We start from the raw sequence: 18,761 nt of genomic DNA on the forward strand, positions 1-18,761 counted from the left end.
CCACCAGCTCTTTTTTCTCATGTGGCATTTCACTCAATCTGAAGCTAACTGAACATGCAGCCCAGCTGTGTCTCATTCAACTGGTTCTTCCAATGAGCAGTAAGCCATCCTGACAGTTTAAATTTAAAGTAGGACCATACTTAGATGTAGGGAGAGCCAAGTATAGTTCAGCCATTTCTCATACATGCAACTTGTTAGATCAGTCAAGGAATCAAGTAAGTAAAGAATTTAGTAGGAATGATACACCAGCAGGTATACACTCCTTCACTTTATCAGAAATCTTTAAAAAACATTCTGTCAAAGAATACAACCTTCAGAATTGATCCTCAGAACTGAGTGCAGGAGACATTGCTTTGCACTTACACAGCTAATCTAATTCAGATCTAGTTTCTTTAATTGAAATTGGTTACAACTAGTAGCCATTCTGGACAGAAAGATGGAGAGGAAATAAGATATCCATACCTAAACAACATAAAATCAACAGTAACAAGGACCAATCTTAACAATGGTATTAAACATGCAAAAAACACGCTCAAACAGGAATTAGAGGAACACTTCACCACTAATGACCCAAGGCGCATGTGGCAAGGTATACAGGCCCTCACAGACTACAAGAGGAAGAACATCTGTGCACCTGCCCATGATGCCTCCCTGCCTAACGAGCTCAACACCTTCTATGCTAGGTTTGAAGCCAACAACACAGAACCAGTCATCAGAACTGTACCCTCTGCAGCTGACCAGCTGCTCTCACTGTCTGCAGATGAGGTGAGGAGATCTCTGCTAAAAGTGAACACACGCAAGGCTGCAGGACCCGACGGCATACCCAGTTGTGTCCTCAGAACCTGAGCCAATCAACTGGCGGGTGTATACACAGACATTTTCAACATGTCTCTGGCCCAAGCCGTAGTCCCCACCTGCTTCAAGACAACCACCATCATCCCAATACCAAAGAAAACCACAGTGACATGTCTTAATGACTACCGACCAGTGGCACTAACACCTGTCATCATGAAGTGCTTCGAGAGGCTGGTCATGAAGCACATTAAGGACACCATCCCAAACACAGTGGACCCGTACCACTTTGCCTACCGGTCCAACAGATCCACAGATGACGCAATCTCCATTGCCACACACACGGCCCTATCCCATCTGGACAAAAAGAACACATAAACAAGACTACTATTCATCAACTTCAGCTCAGCTTTAAACACTATCATCCCAGAGAAACTAGTCAAGAAACTCAGTGCACTGGGTCTCAACACCACCCTCTGCAACTGGATTCGGGATTTTCTGACAGGCAGACCTCAGGCTGTCAGGCTTGGAAATCACACCTCCGGCACACTAACTCTGAATATTGGAGTCCCCCAGGGGTGTGTGCTTAGTCCATTGCTCTACTCCCTCTATAACCACGACTGTAAGGCCAAACACAACACCAACCCCATTATCAAGTTTGCAGATGACACCACAGTTGTAGGTCTGATCACAGACAATGATGAGAGGGCCTACAGGGAGGAGGTCAATCTCCTTACAACATGGTATGATGACAACAACCTCACCCTCAACGTCAGCAAAACCAAGGAGCTGATCGTTGATTTCAGAAAACTGCAAACCGGACATGCCCCTATCCACTTCAACGGGACTGAAGTGGAAAGGGTCAGTAACTTTAAATTCCTTGGAATCCATATCACCGAGGACCTCAGATGGTCTCTCAACACCACCTGTCTGATCAAGAAAGTGCAACAGCGCCTGTACTTCCTAAGACAGTTGAAGAAGGCTAAGATATGTCCCCAGATCCTCACTAACTTTTACAGATGCACTACAGAAAGCACACTGACAGGCTGCATCACAGTGTGGTATGGCAACTGCAGTGCTGCTGACCACAAAGCCCTACAGCGGGTGGTGAAAACTGCCCAGTCCATCACTGGGGTTACCCTCCCATCTATCCAGGACATTTATGACAGACGGTGCTTGAGGAAAGCTCTAAGCATAATCAAAGACCCCACACACCCCAGCTACAGACTTTATGATCTGCTACCATCTGGAAAATGGTACCGGAGCATTCGGGCCTGGACTACCAGGCAGTTTTTACCCCTGCACTATCAAACTGTTAAATTCCCAGCCTCTCTCACTCTCACTCTCACCTCACCTCTCACCTATGATCTGAACCTCACAGTGCCTTCTTCCTTTCTTACCAAAAACCCAAACACACATTGATAATCTACCTCTACCATACATGTCAAAAGCTCATTCCCCATAATTTCTATCCCTTTATTTTATTCTGTTGATGCATATTTTTGCACATAACCTGTTATCTTTTTGTTGTTTTGCACATTGCTTGTTGTTGTTTTTTGCACATTGCCTGTTGTTGTTTTGCACATTGCCTGTTGTTGTTTTTTTGCACATCATCTGTTGTTGTTTTTTGCACACTGCCTGTTGTCTCTGTCTTTCTTTTGCTACACAATTGTATTGTTGTTGTTGTTGTTTTTTTCTCTTTGTACTACTTATGTCCGAGAGTTAGCTAAATAGCATTTCGTTATACCATATACCATGTATATGAGTGTAATGACAATACACTTGAACTTGACCATGGTAAAATTAGAGCTGAGCTCTGGGGACGAAAATAACAAAATGAAAGCCACCTTTTATTAGGAGTAAAACAGGATAAGCTACACAAGGATGTTTTTTGTGTATGTTAAGATGCCTTGCTCATCTTGAACAAATGACTTCTCTAGTTCACTGCATCTCATTGGAAACTGCCTTTTTTAATCATCTAGGTCTACTTATCAAGATGTAAATAATGATTCTTATTGAATAAATTTCTCATTATTCTGTTTGTTAGTAAGATGTTTCCTCTGCTTCATCGGCTGTGGAAACCCTTAATCATTCTGCCCAAGAGTTACTAATTATAATAGCAAAAGTGTCATCATGTAAACATAAGTAATACAACAAAAGAAACTTGATAAGTGTCCTTCACAGTAGTCTCTAAACACATTAAAGATACACTGCAGCTCTAGAACAGGAGAATCTAGACCTGAACTTAACAGTTCACTTTTATTAGCTTGGCATATTAAACTTCTTATCGAAGGTCTCTCACAACCCATGATTTAAAAAAAAAAGATTAACTTGTTAAACAATGTGAGATTCTGAGAACAATATTAAATTTCTTTAATTAATCCAGATTTGTGACTAATCAAAAGCTTGGCTGACATACACCCATCAGTGTATTCCAATAACTGGGTTCTAAATAAGGTGCTACACAATGTACAGAGCAGTGATGACCTATCATAGACTTGGAGAGACACACATGTAGGTTTTAATTGCATTGTTTTTTCATAAGTGAAACAACTCCTTATATTTAGACCAAATATTCAAATAAATGATAAATATCTCTAAGATATCCATCAAATCAAAATGAACCCAGAAGATGTTATTAGTCTTTAATCCTAAGGGAGTCTACAGTATATCTGATATAAAGCACTGTTCATTCATTAAGCTAATAATCTGGAGCTCTGTCACAACAAAATTATATGTTTGCCAAGTAAAGCACTGAGCAAGAAATGAAACACAGTTTTGTCTGGCAAGTTGTAAATTTGTTAATACGAAGTGTAAGAGGGCTGACAGTTATAGCACAAGTGCAGTCTAACTCTGGAGAAAATGGAGAGTTTGTTTCTAAAATGGCAGAACTCTTGTAATTTGAAGTGATGTGGAAGAAAAGACACACAAAAAATAAGCCATGGAGGTCATTTGGTGAGGTGCTTAATGAGAATTCTACCTCTGTTGTTGCACTGAAACCTAGGAATGGTCTGTCCTTTCGACTGTCCATGCTGCTGTAACAACGGCTTGTCCACCTGCAAGACCCATATTGACTATAAGTTTTGCAAGGCTCTTTTCTTTTTAAAAAATAAATTAGGTAATTCAGAGTTATTCAATCAATTATCAATCAACTCAGCGATCTTCTGTGAGTGACCTTCATACGACCACAGAAGAGATGGAAATCAATTTCCATGTGGAGTGCCCTTTTTTTCTCACTGTGAGCTGCACAGCACCTACAGCAGATTGAGCGTTAGATGGAAGGCTGATCCACTTCCCACTCAGAGTAATTGAAATGCTTCTCTTTCACTAGCTGAAGGCAGAAACTGGGGAAACTATAGCCTGCAGTCTGTACATGACTATTCATACATTTGAAGACAAAAGGTAGATTAATTTGTCATTTGGGCAATACAAACAGACTGCACTACAGATTCCTGTAGGGCTCATCTGCTGAGAATGATGGACTCATATCACCTCCTTGCCACACTAAGTGTGTTTGATTAGTGCCGCAGTTCAGTTCGGCATGACATTACATATTTAACATGCTCCTCTTCAAATTTAAAATAATTTTAAAGAAGCATGGGTAAAAAATTATTGGTTGCTTGCTACGTGTGAACACCTTAAAAAGGAAGTAAGCATAGTGAGAACAGAGCAGGACATGGAGCTTCGTACTTTGCTGAGCTGCTGACATACCGCCAGGTCAAACTGTCAGGAATTGAATGTGATTGACAGGGCATAGATATTGCACGTCCAATATTGTATGCTCAAATATTTTAACATTTCCTCAAAATGAAGAGAAAATTGATTGAGCTCTCATAAAACCTGGCTAATGTTAGATGAGTCTATAAGTTCAAAGAAAAGAGTCTGAATTGTCTTATACACATTCTTCAGAAGGAATCTGATTAAATGGTGTTTTTAATGAAAATACTGAAAAAGAGACAAGAATTTTACCTTTAAAATAAAATTGTATGTTTACGCTGGGCTACTTACAATATAGGCCAGTGGAGATAATACAGTCAGATTTTGAAACCCTACAGAAAAATCAAGAGTCAAAATCTTTAAAAAAAAATAGAGTAGACCTGATAGAACATGATTATGGTTTGTGAAATTACTAACTAAAAATTGTTTTAAGTAAACCCTGTAAGCTTGTCTATCGACAGTGATTGTCGATTGTCTAGTGACAGTAATTATGCTTTTTGTTACACTGATGTTTGGAGTTATGCTTGTCACTGTTATGGACTCCTGGACCTCTGCTGCCCCTTATAATTTACTATCTCCCATTCACACTAGACTCTGGAACCTCATGGTTTACAGATTAAGCACTGGGCATTTGCACATACTGAAAGGAAAGATACAGGTCTTAAAGCAACATTTAAAAAAAAAAACCTGACTTGGACTGTGATGGTAAGCACTATTGTTTTCATAGGACCATCTATGACAGAGAAAAGACAACCAAACTGACCCAGCTTTAGCAGAACTATTCCATTTGAAAAGGGTGATTTACCATATGCAAGCAGTAAACCTCTAATATTACTTTTTTATTGTTTCTCAAGTATGGTATAATTGGGAGTGAATTGGTCTCATTAGGCAGATATGGTTGATACAGACTTGTAAGAATGCAATGTGAATGCATTCCAAACACTCCACATTTGACAAACTGCCTTTGATAGGATGAAATAATAATAAAATAATAATAATAATAATAATTATGATGATGCACAGATGCAGAAACAAAATAACACCAACCACTGCTATTTGAAATATCAAAACTTGTTTAAACAAAGACAATTCAAGATGTATTTTGTATTTATTAAAAATAACTCCACATCCCTCCTTTGGTATTCTAAATACCTCCTTGACTCCAGTGACATTTTCAAAAATACTTAAGATAATTTTGTGGATTTTTAAACATAAACATTATTTTAAAAACTAAGAAAGGAAACTTCCAAGATCACGCAGCAAGAGACACTGGCATGACCGCAAAGCCTTAAGTTACACATAAAAAAGTCGCTTTACTACTTCAAAAAAGTTCCTTACCCCAAGCAGGGTCAGGGTTGCCAAAGAGCAGCACAACTTTTTTAAAAACTCAAACTGCACATCATTCTGTTTCTCCCGGCATTATTTTGTTTTACCAGCACCACAATGTCTCCAAACTGGTGGGTTTGAAAAAAGCCAGAACAATTCATTGCTTTTAAAGAGCTTAACACAATTTTTGTTAGTGTACAAATTCTTCCTGTTTTTTCCCTCAAGGGATAGTTCTTGTTGTATTGAAAAACAAATCCCTTTTTCCCTGAAATAAAGCGAAGCCACCCCCATCGTTCCCTCTTGTTTTTACGTCACACGAGAGAGTCTGAGTTTGGCCCCCTGCATTCCTCAGCAGTGTATCTCGTAAGCGATCTGCGTGTCAAACAGAAGGCTCTGGTTGAGGAACAGGCCCTCTCCGTCCGGCCCCTCCCTCCCATCCCCAGCCCCAGCCTCCACAGTCTGAGTGGCTTGGTCCTGCAGGGGCTCAGAGGGGGACAGCGCCCCCTGCTGCGGGTAGCTGGCCGGGAAAACGGGCTTGCTGCGGTTAAGAACATACATCTCGTGCCCGCGCTCATCTCGGTACTCCTCCAGCTGGGCGAAAGTGGTGGGCCCATCGGAGTAGTCGTTGACGTAGAGGATGCTCTCCTCCTTGTGACCCTTCTTGCGCTGCTGGTGGCGGCTGTAGATCATGGCGATGAGCAGCAGGGCAGTGAGGGCCAGCAGCGAGATGCCGACAGCGATTGTGGTTTGGGTGGCCATGCTGAGCGCATTGAAGTCCATGCTCTCTAACTCGTAGAGGGGCTCCTGGCTGATGTCCACGGCTGGGAAGGCATGCGAGCGCTGCGAGGTGGACGATAGGTTGACCGAGAGGTAAAATGTGACTCGGGCCACGCCACCCGGATTCCAAGCCTCGCACTCGTAACGGCCGGTGTGCGCCACTGTGACGTTGCTGAGGAACAGCATCCCGCTGCCCGTGTCTGGATCAAAATGTTCCCCACGGACACTTTTCCAAGGCCTTGCTGTTACCCCCCCAGCATCCTTTTCCACCATTCCTTTATGCGAGGACTCTGACTTGGCCTGGGACACTTTCCGCCAAGTTACCTGTGGCTGAGGGTAGCCCGAGGCCTGGCAGGACACGCGCAGGTTCTCCCCCAGCCGCACGGTGAGGTGGCTGGGCTCCAGTTGCACCACGGGCGGTATGCACACCAGGCTGTTGCCGGGCACCTCTACCAGGCTCAGGTGGGACAGGCGGGGGGGCTCTGCGCAGACAAGCCGACGCTCCGATGAGCTCAGCAGCCTCTGGCCCTCTTCATTGATCCAGCTGCGCAACCAGTGCAGGGCGCAGTCACAGCGCCAGGGGTTTTCTGAACACAGAAACACAGAGAAGGAAAGAGCCAGAGGCAGGGAAGCAAGGGAAGGGAGGGAAAAGGACACAGAAGGTAGATCAGGGAGAGGGACAAAGAAATAGGAAGCAGAACAAAGACAAAATGGAAGAGAAAGCTGTCAGCTGCTTTGCATTAAATCAGCATGTGCACATTCAAGGACAATGGAATCTAAGGAGACAAGCATGAGCACAAAAAATGAGAATATCACTAATACAATGAGGTATACCATTTATTTTCTGGAACTTCAAACAGAAATCCAGCATCAATTAAAAATATTATAGAGAATTCTGTACTATTATGTAGTTGAGTATGCATCATGCAGAGATGGATACAAATGGGGAATAGATGATAAGTATTAAACAGGACTTGGAAATTCGAACACTATTGAAATATTTTATTTTTTAAATGGCTCTCTAAAAATTTGGATGGGTTCTAATTTAGACCCAAACCTACTGCTATTTTCATTCAATAGTTTTCAACCCTCCATTTTGTCCTCATATTTGCTTTGTAATTCCTCATTTATTTAGAAGTGGCTATTGTCCAAAGCAACATACATACTGTATGTATTTTAACTGGAGTAGTTTTGAGTATACCTTGCTGGCGTGTACAACAACTGTGTCTTACCCAGGATTTGAGCTCACAACCATCCAGTTAAAGCACAGAACCCTAACCACTGCTCCACACTGCTGCACTGGGAAACTGTGATATGATTTCTCTCACTTTTGAACTTTGGCATATCCAGAGATGGTTAAAAAAATGCCTGACCATATTTTGAAAAAAATTAAATTCCAGTCAGTTCCTTACTTGATTAATCAACTTGATTAATATCTTAATCAGAACAGTCCTTTTCATACAATTTTATGTTGTCTCCCAAAGAAACAGAGAAAACCTGTGAAATTCTGGCATTTACCCCACCTGTGACACGCAGCACCTGCAGACTGACCAGAGCCCCCAAGGAGCCCTGGCTCATGGTGCGCAGGTTGTTCCGGCTGAGGTCCAGCAGGGCCAGTGAGGACAGCCCCACCAGTGCTTTTTCCCCCAGTAGCTCTACGCTGTTCTCCTGCAGGTGCAGCTCCTGTAATCTCTGCTCAAGAGAGAAAGAGGAGGAATTATAGACATTTTTATTATTATTAATAATTATAGAAAAAATTACAAATTTCAAATTGAGCACAAAATTGTGAACATTGTGAGAGTACTGTAAATCACCATGTTGACGCAACTCACATTTGAGTTCCCTCGAATAGCCATGTGATGCGACCCTTCCTGCTCACTAGTTTCCATAATGACTCATGTAGTGTGATGAATACAAGCGTATAAATACAGGTTGTGCAGCACACATTTCACCGCAGAAATGTTCCCATGTGATCTGCATACAGAGTTAACAAGTAGTCTTTTTTGGAAAAAAAGTCGCAAAATTGAAAGTAATATTTCTATTGGATTAAAAGAGATGGATTCACAGGCCTGCTTGCTTACAATGCCATAGGGCCTCACAAGTCACCAGATGTATTGTTGCCTCGTTCTGAATGGCAGAACATGGCGCTGTGCATACCTGGAAATCTCGTCTATTTTGTGATGTAAATTGGAGGTTTTACAAGTTACTGTGCACATTTTACATTATTGTGGTCTGAATGATGTGGTTTGATGCACTCATCAATGCTAATTTTTTCTACCCCAAAATATGAAAATAGCGTTGCAGTTCCACTTTAAGAAAAAGATGTGCATGTGATGTCCCTAAGTATTGTGCAGCTGGAAGGGCAGGATGCGTCATCATGTAGAGGGGGAAGGGCTGCAGCCTGCTGACCTGCAGGCCTCGGAAAGTGAAGTCCTGTAGCCGTGTGATCTGGTTGCCAGCCAGGTAGAGGATACGCAAATGTTCAAGGCCCTGGAATACGTCGGCAGTGATCAGGTGAATGCGATTGCCATTGAGGGCCAGCTCCAGCAGCTGGCCCTGACTGTGGAAGGCACCAGGCTCAAGGGCCGAGATACTGTTGTTCTGCAGGTAGAGGTAGTGCAGCTCCCCCAGCCAAAACAGATCCTGCTGCCGAATCTGGCCGATGGCGTTGTCTTGGAGGAAAATGGTCTGCACGGACAATATGGACGCAATTTAATTCAACACATGAAGGAGAAAATACACAGGTAACTGATGAACTGAGATAATTACTGCAGCAGGCAAACGCTATGCAATTTAGTCGAGAATACTGTAGGTTTCTTGTTCAGAAACATAGTTTGAACAGGAATACCGTTCCCGGAAAACAATTGAGAATTATTGCAGCATTCCGGGTTTTTCCCATTGGGCATTGGGCAAGGAGATACCCTTGGTCTAGGCTGATTCTCTGGAATCGTGCATTGCGATCGAATGCGGGAGATCAACTGGTGTAGGTAATGGATGTGTCCTTTGTAGTCCCGGTGTGCCGCCCAGCCAGAGTGGAGGGAGCAGGGAGCTGGGAGCAGGAATGAGTGTTCATGTGGGAAAATATTGAGGACATGGAGCAGCGCAGACCCGCAGGTTAAGTACTCTATCCTGTTTGGGCATAGCCTGAGTGTAAATAGTTGAGAGCATTAAAGTCAGGTTCTTTTCACCAGTGTCCCTGAGGTTTTTGGTAACCTCACACAACAATAATTATCCATCCACTCACAACACGTTCATAATAACCAGAAATTACTGTGAAATAAACCCAAGAAGCCTGACATCAAACTTACCTGTGTGGTAGGAGGGACATCTGAGGGAATCTCTCGCAGGCCAATAGAGCCACACTCGACGGTCAGACTGTAACACTGACACCCTGCTGGGCACCCCAGCGTCCTGACAACGTGCATAACCAGAACAATAAGGTTCGGCAGCAGGATGTCCATCGTGGACAGAGTGTTATGTTGAGGAGTCCCGAAGTTGAACAGGCAGGTCAGACTGAAACACAGGAAGAGGCATTTTCTATCTTCTGTTTTAATTTGAACACAAAAAAGAATGGAACACTTGAGTGGAGTGTCCAGAAAAGCGCTATATAATTGTAAGCAATTATTATTATTACTGTCGTGCCAGAAAAAAGGCCTTCAGCTGAGTTTGTGTGTTGAAAGCCGTCTTCATTTCATATGCATATGGAAGTCTTGTGTTGTGTGGCACAAGACTTAAAAACCAATGTTTACAGTGCTCTTTTATATAGTGAACTAACAATACAAGATACTCTCCCACATGACTCTCTGTTTGACTCTCTGTTTGCCATATATATATGGTCATTCTAAAAAGCTGACCATTACATACAGTATATATTCTTTACTGCCGGCTTGCATGACAAGTGTACGCTGGGCAAACGTTCCAAGGTCAAATTCTTCGACGATGGGGGTACCTTTAAAGCGCAGACGATGGCACCAAAAATTTTTGGTGCGCCCTCTCTTTAAAGCCCTGGCCAAATACAAAGACAGTATGTACAGTTATAATTCAAACTGAATTAAAAACTACACATCCCAGTTACCATGGTGCTTGTGATCCTTGCGTTTAACCAATGAAACAGGGCAAAAAATCAGTCACATGACTTTGGGGCTGAGTTTTGAAAGCTTAACCTATCAGCAACAAAGCGAAATCTACACGATAGACTACCTCAAACTGTCAGTTACACAACTGTGTATGTCGCTTAAGCCACTCCTATTTGGCACTTTAGTTATGGAAGCGGAGGGTGCCTGACTTTAACCATTCCATGTCCGAATCGCAGTAGGTAGAGACACGTACAAAAAAACGTTCATCCGAGCTACAATACATATATATTTTTGTGGTAAGAGGGAACAAAACATCAGTATTTACTGTTAGTAATAAGTGTACGATTTATAGTTGAAATCTAAGCCTAAATATAAAGTTTAAATCTCGACAAAACAATGTAGGAAATGCGCACTCAGAAATACACAGAGAAAATAAATCCTTTCTGACATCTCAAATCAGTTTCGATCAAGGTCTCCAAAATGAACAAGAAAAAGAGCATTTTCAGAGAGCAATTAAGGTGTGTTTATGTAGAATAAGTGATTATATGTATGATTTAATCTAATTTCTTAGTCGTTTAAAACAGTGAAATGTCAGCTGCAAAAATCGCACTAGAGACAGCACTATCTCTGCCTGTCATAGACGTTCAGGAAAGGGTGAATGAAGTCATGTCAAGTACAATAATTTGGTGATCAATAATAACTGTTGTAGGACAAGACACAAAAGATAGTGAAAACTTAAGCTTTTTACGGCTAAAACTAAAATTCTGTCTACAAATTAAGGCAAATGAAAATTTAGGACGCTAAAGGTGCTAGAGGTGTAAAAAATACAAAAATGCACATGAGCAAAAAGTTTTAGAAATGGAGCAGGTGTTACTGTACATTGAAATAAGCAAACAGAAAAAACCCATGACTATACATAGTGCAGAAGAGGGATGCAGGAACACTTGCTTAGATATACAAAAATATCACAGAAAGGTGTATGTTACAAAAGAACATGCAAACATGAAATAGAATGAGGAATCAGAAAATTAGCATGCATGAAAAACAGCAAATCTGTCAGAGAGCCTTAAATAAATAAATAGAAAATGGTTTCATGGAGGGCTTCTCAGATAGTTGGGCATTCAGGTAGATTGCCAGACGAAAGCATTTGTAAATATATTTTGTTAAAGCAAGTCAGTTTTTCGCAACACATAAAAAAAAACATTTTTCCAAGAAAGTTTAACCTCTGTCACTAATGAAACCACTAAATAAAGACATAAATGTAGAAATATAAGGATTTTTTTATTCAATGTTGGTAGCAGAATGAACTGTCAGGTTGAGCTAAGTGTATATTTTGTCGCAGATAGCCAGATAGGTACTGAATGAGGATGAGGATTTTGAAGTTGACTCGAAACCTGATAGGAAGCCAGTGCAAGGACTTGAAGACGGGTGTAATGCATCCCGATCAGGATGCTGGCTGTCAAATTCTGAACATATTGGAGATTGCTCAGTGTGAATTTAATTTCCGCAGTGAACAGGATGTGCATTTATTAATTCTAGGAAAAAAAGCCTTTCTTGATTTCTTTAGTTCCTAGCTTCTCTAGTTCCCTTGAAAATAAACTATTATTCCACAATGCTGAGTATTACATGGCCAGTATTTACATATGATATTTGTGATTTAAAGAAATTAACGCAAGCAGCTTTTGGGGATTTAAGTGTTGGCTGAGTTATTGCAGGATATAAGACTAGAGATGTTGGTAAGAAAAAGATAATTTGGGGAAAGTTTAAGAATATAGTGATAACAAGAACACTTCCTAAGGTTAGGCGTACTTTTGACGAAGATTATGAAGTTAACAGACTGTATGTTTACATACTGTAGATACTGAAATAAGGATTGTATTTTAGACTTTGTGTAGTTGCTAGCAAATGAATTGAAGGAATGGGCAAACATCGCTTATGCTGATCCACAGAGCCAGCATCTTAAGATGTTTGTATTTAGAAGCAATTTGTTTAAATAACTAACTAGGTATGGATACTAATGTGCAAGAGAGGTGGAAAGGCTGTTTCCTTAAGCCAGAACTATAAAATAATTTATCCTCAGTGAGATGCTGCCATCTCATAGTGGGTTTCTAACACTGTGTATAGTTCCATCCACACAGTGCCTTTACTTCCATCCATTTTCTAATCTGTTTATCCAGTACAGAGGATTTGGAGCCTATCCCAGTAAGCAATGAACGCAAGGCAGAATACACCCTGGACATAGTGCCAGTCCATCACAGGACAGACGACACAAACACACACACACCAGGGTCAGTTTTCCCATAAGCCAATTAACCTATCTGTATGTTTTGGAGTGCGAGAGGGAATCCTATCACACATATGGAGAAAAACCATGGAAGCCAGAGAGAACATGCAAACCCCACACACACAGGGCGTCAGGAATTGAACCTAGGGCCCAGTGCTTAGTTATCTTTCTAGTTCAGAGGTTTGCATTCATAATTTTATTTTGAAAGCCACTGAGACATCTGGTACTACTGCTGTATTTATAAAAAAGAAATAAAATAAAAAACATACTAACAACTGTGCCATCCTATTCCTTAGTTAATACATTTTATTTTTATAAACAGCTAACATTGTTAGCAAAATATTTTGAATTATATTTTACCCCATTTTTTCTTTAATTTTGTATTTAACTTATTTTATGATATCATATTTAATGTATGTTTGAACAATAAAAATATATTTTTACAAGATGCGGGGAAAAGTTCAACAATTTATTACAGTGCTAAATTTAATATTATTGATTACTAATAGTTTATGCTAACACCTAACTTTCTTAATTAGATGTATTTAAAACAATGACCTAAGTGTAACATAACATTCAGTCATACAATCAAGAATAGTTTTGTGGTGTTTGTATAGATGAAACGTTTCTAAAATGTATAACAAAATTAAAGACGATTAATATCTGTAATCTTTCCACCTGTAATGTCATTAGAAAGTACAAACAGCTCCTGCTTTGTCTAAGGATGGTATCAAAAATTAGTCTAAGTGGTGAGAATGCTGTGCTTAATGATAATTAAGGGACTCAGAAGTCAAAGAAAATGATTTACCTTTACGTTGTTTAATTTTTAACACTAAGTTATGAATGCAGACGCAAATGGTACCACTCGCACTCCACGCTATAGAGCTGCCATTGTGTAAGACTGAGCTCCACACCTCCTCCCTCTCTCGGTGCCGCGCCCCTCTCTGACGGAGCGCAGTGGGCGGTACACTATTTTCAGAGCCTCTGATTGGGAAAAAAAGACCTGCTGATCAATTTCACACAACAGGAAGAGAAAAGAATGGGATTTTTTCTATTCGAAACCTGTATTGTCTTTATGAAATTTGTGTATTTTAAACGTTTAAGAAGTAAAAACCTTACAGCATACACAAAGATTCTTATCTGATCACGAGGAAGAAAAATCACCTGTTTTTTGCGCATAAAAAGTGGTTATTAACTATCGAAACCTGTTTTTATAGATTTTAAAGTTGTGCAATATGTAAGTTAAGCAGGAACACATCATTATATCTCATTTTTGATTTCTTTTAAAAAATATATATATATTTTGCCTAGCCTACAAGCAGCCCCTTTTGCTGTTACTTCGGTCATTTCCCTGCGAACTACGTATGTCAGCTGTGTGTGAAGACATCATGTGGCTATGTTATCTTTTGAGACCAGGTTTCCTGAGACGGATTTAGTAAAATATAAGTATAAAGATACATAGTTAACAATATATAATACAAACTTTTAGTAAAATCTTTTAGTTAATTCGCTCAGTCCCCCCTTTAGAAAATATTGCAATTAGCCAATTGTTTTCTAAATGTATCCTGTGATTACTGATGAATTCTTTATGGGTGAATTTCATGATTCTTTCTGCTGTCCTAAATGTGTGGTCAGGACTGAAGTAGTAGCTTTAATGCAGAGGGATTTAATACAAGTTCGAATGACAATAGTTATTAAAAACAGTACTACTCCTACTAGTATGTATTGCATCAGCATGGCCCCCCATGACCCGAATACAGGTAATAATGTGGTACTCTAAAGCTTAAATAACAACTCCCCTCCCATTTAGTAGGTAGCCAAGGGTATGCATTATTCTTTCGATTCCACCAGTTATCATTCTGTTTAACAGCAGGCAAATAAAAGCTGGAGAAGCTGGTATGTGTAACATCATAGTCCCTTAATCATTTACGGCAATTACATTCTGAAGTATTATTACAACCCTACCATCTTATATTACTTACTTATATTACAGTTTCAACAAAGCCCCCAAATAGTCCAATAAATTGTAAGGCATGGGCATGAGAGGAAACCCCCCTCTCATAAACTTGGGACTAAACACACCCATCATGAACTCTTGTTAAAGTCTTTTTTATCCAAACCCACTCTACTCTTTCAGCGGGCAGTCCCCAGGATCTCGACACCTGCTTCCTGGCACCTTGTACTACTTCTGTCAATACTGCAACATACAATCGGTTAATAGACTCAAAGTCCCTTTGGATAAGTCTGGTGTGTCTGGTAGCCTCACTGGATGTCCAGTGATCACCTCAAATGACCAGTCTTTTTTTTTTGGCACTGCCCCACACCATTTTCACCCAAACTTGTCTTTCTTCTTTCTGAAGCTCCTTAATTTCACTCTGCTGAAAGGCCAATGATCTCAAATATAGCTCTGGTTCCTGATCTGGCCACTCGTGTTTCATGGAAGCTTGCCTGGCTGCCATGTCTGCTAAAGCATTTCCCTTGGCCACCAAGGAGTCTTCCTTGTTATGACCTTTACATTTTACTACAGCTACTTGTTTTGGAAGAGACAGTGTTTCCAATAACTCTGATACTAGCTTAGTGTTTTTGAATGGAGTCCCGGGAAGTCCATGTTTTCCATAATTTCCAAAAGTCACGACAGATATCCAAAAACAAAGTTGAGCCGTATATTGTCTGGTGCAAGTGAAGTTTTATTTAATCTCTGAGCCAGGGAAACGTTTTATTTTTTCAAAGAAATGTTTGTTAAAAAAGTCATGGCTCCAGCGGGATTTGAACACACAGCATGTGACATGGGAGTCAGGAAGCTAACCCACAGCGGCACCGGTCACATGCGGAGTGTTGAAAAAGCCCTACAAAACATTATCAACAGACATCGTACAGCATGTACAACTCTTGTGTCGTGGTACATGAATATAATTATATCGTTATTAATTTCTTGAGATACGCGATTCCATATTATATTCCCTTTTAATCAAATTCTAAAAGTATGCTTGTTGACTCTGGTATCACGTTAGTTAAAGACTTAAAATGCTTAAGATGCTTAAAATGTTTAGGGAGAAATGGAATACTGGTGTATGTTTTCTTTAAAGTACCGAGACCAGCCATATACTGTATGTTTATGTTCCAAAATTAATATTGTTTATGGCCTTCACACGCGTTATAGTATGCTCCTATTCTTTTTATGCTCAGCAACTAAGATTTCCCTTCAGTGGTAAAATTCCATATAAATATTCAATACTTAAACAGGCACAGTAAAGACATTAAATATACATATACATACTGTATACAGTACAGTTTGCATACAGTAATATGTTTATGTTCCTAAATCAATCTTTTTTATGAGCATGTGAAAGGCACGGTGAATCTGAGATTCTCAAAAATAACTGTACTTTGCATGATTGGAAACAAATGCGTGATTGCGAAATGCTGTGGTGTTACTTTTACAAAGACGGTCAATGAAAAAAAGAATGTGGACCAGGGCAATACTTTGAGTTTACAGCTTGTCCAAGGTCATTCATTATTAATACTATTAGTAATATCTTCGTTAAAGACTTTGATGGCGACAGCTCAAACATGAGAGGTTGAGCTTTATTAGCTCCACCTTGCGGAAATTCCGGATACTATTATTTTACTTGTGGTACTATAGGAGAATTTACGGTAACTCGTGGTAGACTGCGTAAAGCGCACCGCAAAATAATGCGGTATCGCCCGCTTGTTTTGAATGGCTGCATCTGTAATTAGCAAATTATGCAACTGTGTAAATGTAAACTTTTTTAAAACCTCTAGTCTTAATTACAGAGAAAGAAATCCCACAACATATGCATCTCTTGACTCCATCAGTATGTGATGTTCACATGATGCTCATTTAATCGATGGCCAAAGACGATATACCATTTTCTAATTCATTTTAAATAAACAAATAATCACAGATACATGCTGTTGTAACGTTGCCATAGCCGTTCAGGGATGCCAAAATGTAATGTAGTGTGCTCTCTGAAGGCACCAGTTCTGTAGGGTTTTGGCATTTACTGGGACAATTATTAATTGTAGCAGTAAATCACAAAATTGATTCTTTTGATGGCTTTAGAATCCAACCATGCGAAATAACTCAAACAACGCACACACAGGTACTAATACACGAGGATACATTTATTAATACATAGAATATGCATATAAACCTAACAGATCTTATCGAGAGGGTTATCAGAATACAAAAGGTATATATTCAGTCAGTTACAAAGAGTTACATATATCAAGAGGACATACAGTACGTTCAGTATATCATTCATTTAGACCGTTTCGTAATTGAACTTGGTTACAACTTCTACATTAGATACTCAAAACAAGTACATAACTCTTAGGAATTAAATTGATATCAACTGGTTGGGATAACAATTGAATTCTCGAGTAGTAATGCAGTGAAGTTGAATACTCATCCAATCTTTGGGGATTCAGATCTCCTGCGGGCACAAAGAAACAGTTGCAGGCTGTTGCTGTCCAATCCGCGCTCTCTGGCTCCGTGCCAGGCTGTGCTGTGCGGCTTGCGACGGTGCGCTGCTGATGCTCACTGACCGGCTAGTTAGTGTTGGCTTTAACTAGCAAAGTTTGTGCACAGGAGAAAAGATGACTGTGGGTCCCAGCAGGTCAGGAAGAGGACCGGTTCGTTCCTGATGAAGAGCTAGTTCTGAATAGTGATTCAGCTGTCCACAGTTCTGACCTGTTCACGAGGCATGCTGCTGGTGCCAACCTCGGGTGGATCCTCTGGTTGCTCTCTGGCAACCTCCGCTCTAGACTCTTAGAACAAAGGAAAGTTCTGGCACTCGGACACACTAGCCATTCCGTGGTTGTTCGGGCTGAGTCTCAGGATGGTCAGGAGGCGCGCTGTGAGAATGTCCTGCCCTTGGGAGCCTTCTGCTCCTGGGCCGTCCTGCCCTGGAATTCTCCTTTGAATTCCCTTTAGAAAAGTCCACAGAATTCTCCTAATCTCTCTGAATCTCCCTTCTGAATCTTACTGAATCTCTCAGGCTCTCTGTGTTGCCTGTTTTTACCTGGAGGAGCTTCAGCTCGTTGATTGGCTGAAAGTTCCATGGGCATCAGAGTCCCACGTGGGTTACTCGGCCCTACCAGTCCCTGATTGGTTGATCAAGGTGAGATATGAGTCACGTACTCCTGACACTTAAGAATGCAGTCCAGATGTCCATCTGGCACTCCCTAGACAGATAGGCGCCAATGCATGACCATTGATCATGATAGGCAGGCTTAGCTAAGTGCATCCCCCTTTGGGAGCTGTCCTAGGAAACCTTATCAAAGGAACCTTAAATCAGCCTGCATGAATAGTTTTTCTGTGGCTGCACCACAGAGATGAACAGAGATATGAGGCCTAATTTGGGAAAGCTCAGAAACACTTAATTCTGCCTTATTAATAAGCCTCGCCGCTACACTGTATTGTGAGGAATTTATAATACCCAGTCCAGAGTATGGGGCAAATTAGACATTTTTTAATTAGTATTGTAGTGTCAAACAAATGACAAAGTTCAGGTGTCTGTGAAGCAGAAGTCCCTTTATTCATATGCATATGGAAGTCTGGCTTGCGACCATCAGACTTAAAAAATAAGTAGCTGAAGATTGTCCTTTATACTTTAAAACACAAAGAGTTACTATGACATATTCTAAACAAATGACAAAACAGCAACACCTGCCAATTAATTATTTCTAAGTTGCAGACTAGTTAGCAGTTAGTTCTTTTCATGTTCTGGGCGTATAGCCAGCTTACCAAATACATGCCCCTTATC

At 40.5% G+C, this 18,761-nt stretch overlaps 1 protein-coding gene across 2 annotated transcripts in view; it reads right to left on the bottom strand.

Moving 5' to 3' along the window:
* Nucleotides 1-5,335: 5,335 nt before the first annotated feature.
* The window catches only part of lrrc24 (leucine rich repeat containing 24), a 36,733-nt gene continuing 23,307 nt past the window's right edge, over nucleotides 5,336-18,761 (bottom strand). For both annotated transcript variants that reach the window (XM_015354075.2, XM_015354073.2), the window contains exons 2-5: nucleotides 9,921-10,125; nucleotides 9,022-9,300; nucleotides 8,136-8,304; nucleotides 5,336-7,199 (exon numbers count right to left, since the gene is read on the bottom strand). In XM_015354075.2, the coding sequence (XP_015209561.1) occupies nucleotides 6,184-7,199; nucleotides 8,136-8,304; nucleotides 9,022-9,300; nucleotides 9,921-10,073 (1,617 nt within the window). In that variant the 5' untranslated portion in view covers nucleotides 10,074-10,125 and the 3' untranslated portion in view covers nucleotides 5,336-6,183. The remainder of the gene's footprint in view (nucleotides 7,200-8,135; nucleotides 8,305-9,021; nucleotides 9,301-9,920; nucleotides 10,126-18,761) is intronic.

The sequence above is a fragment of the Lepisosteus oculatus genome, chromosome 6, assembly GCF_040954835.1.
Source record: "Lepisosteus oculatus isolate fLepOcu1 chromosome 6, fLepOcu1.hap2, whole genome shotgun sequence".
In the NCBI taxonomy this organism is placed as follows: Eukaryota; Metazoa; Chordata; class Actinopteri; order Semionotiformes; family Lepisosteidae; genus Lepisosteus; species Lepisosteus oculatus.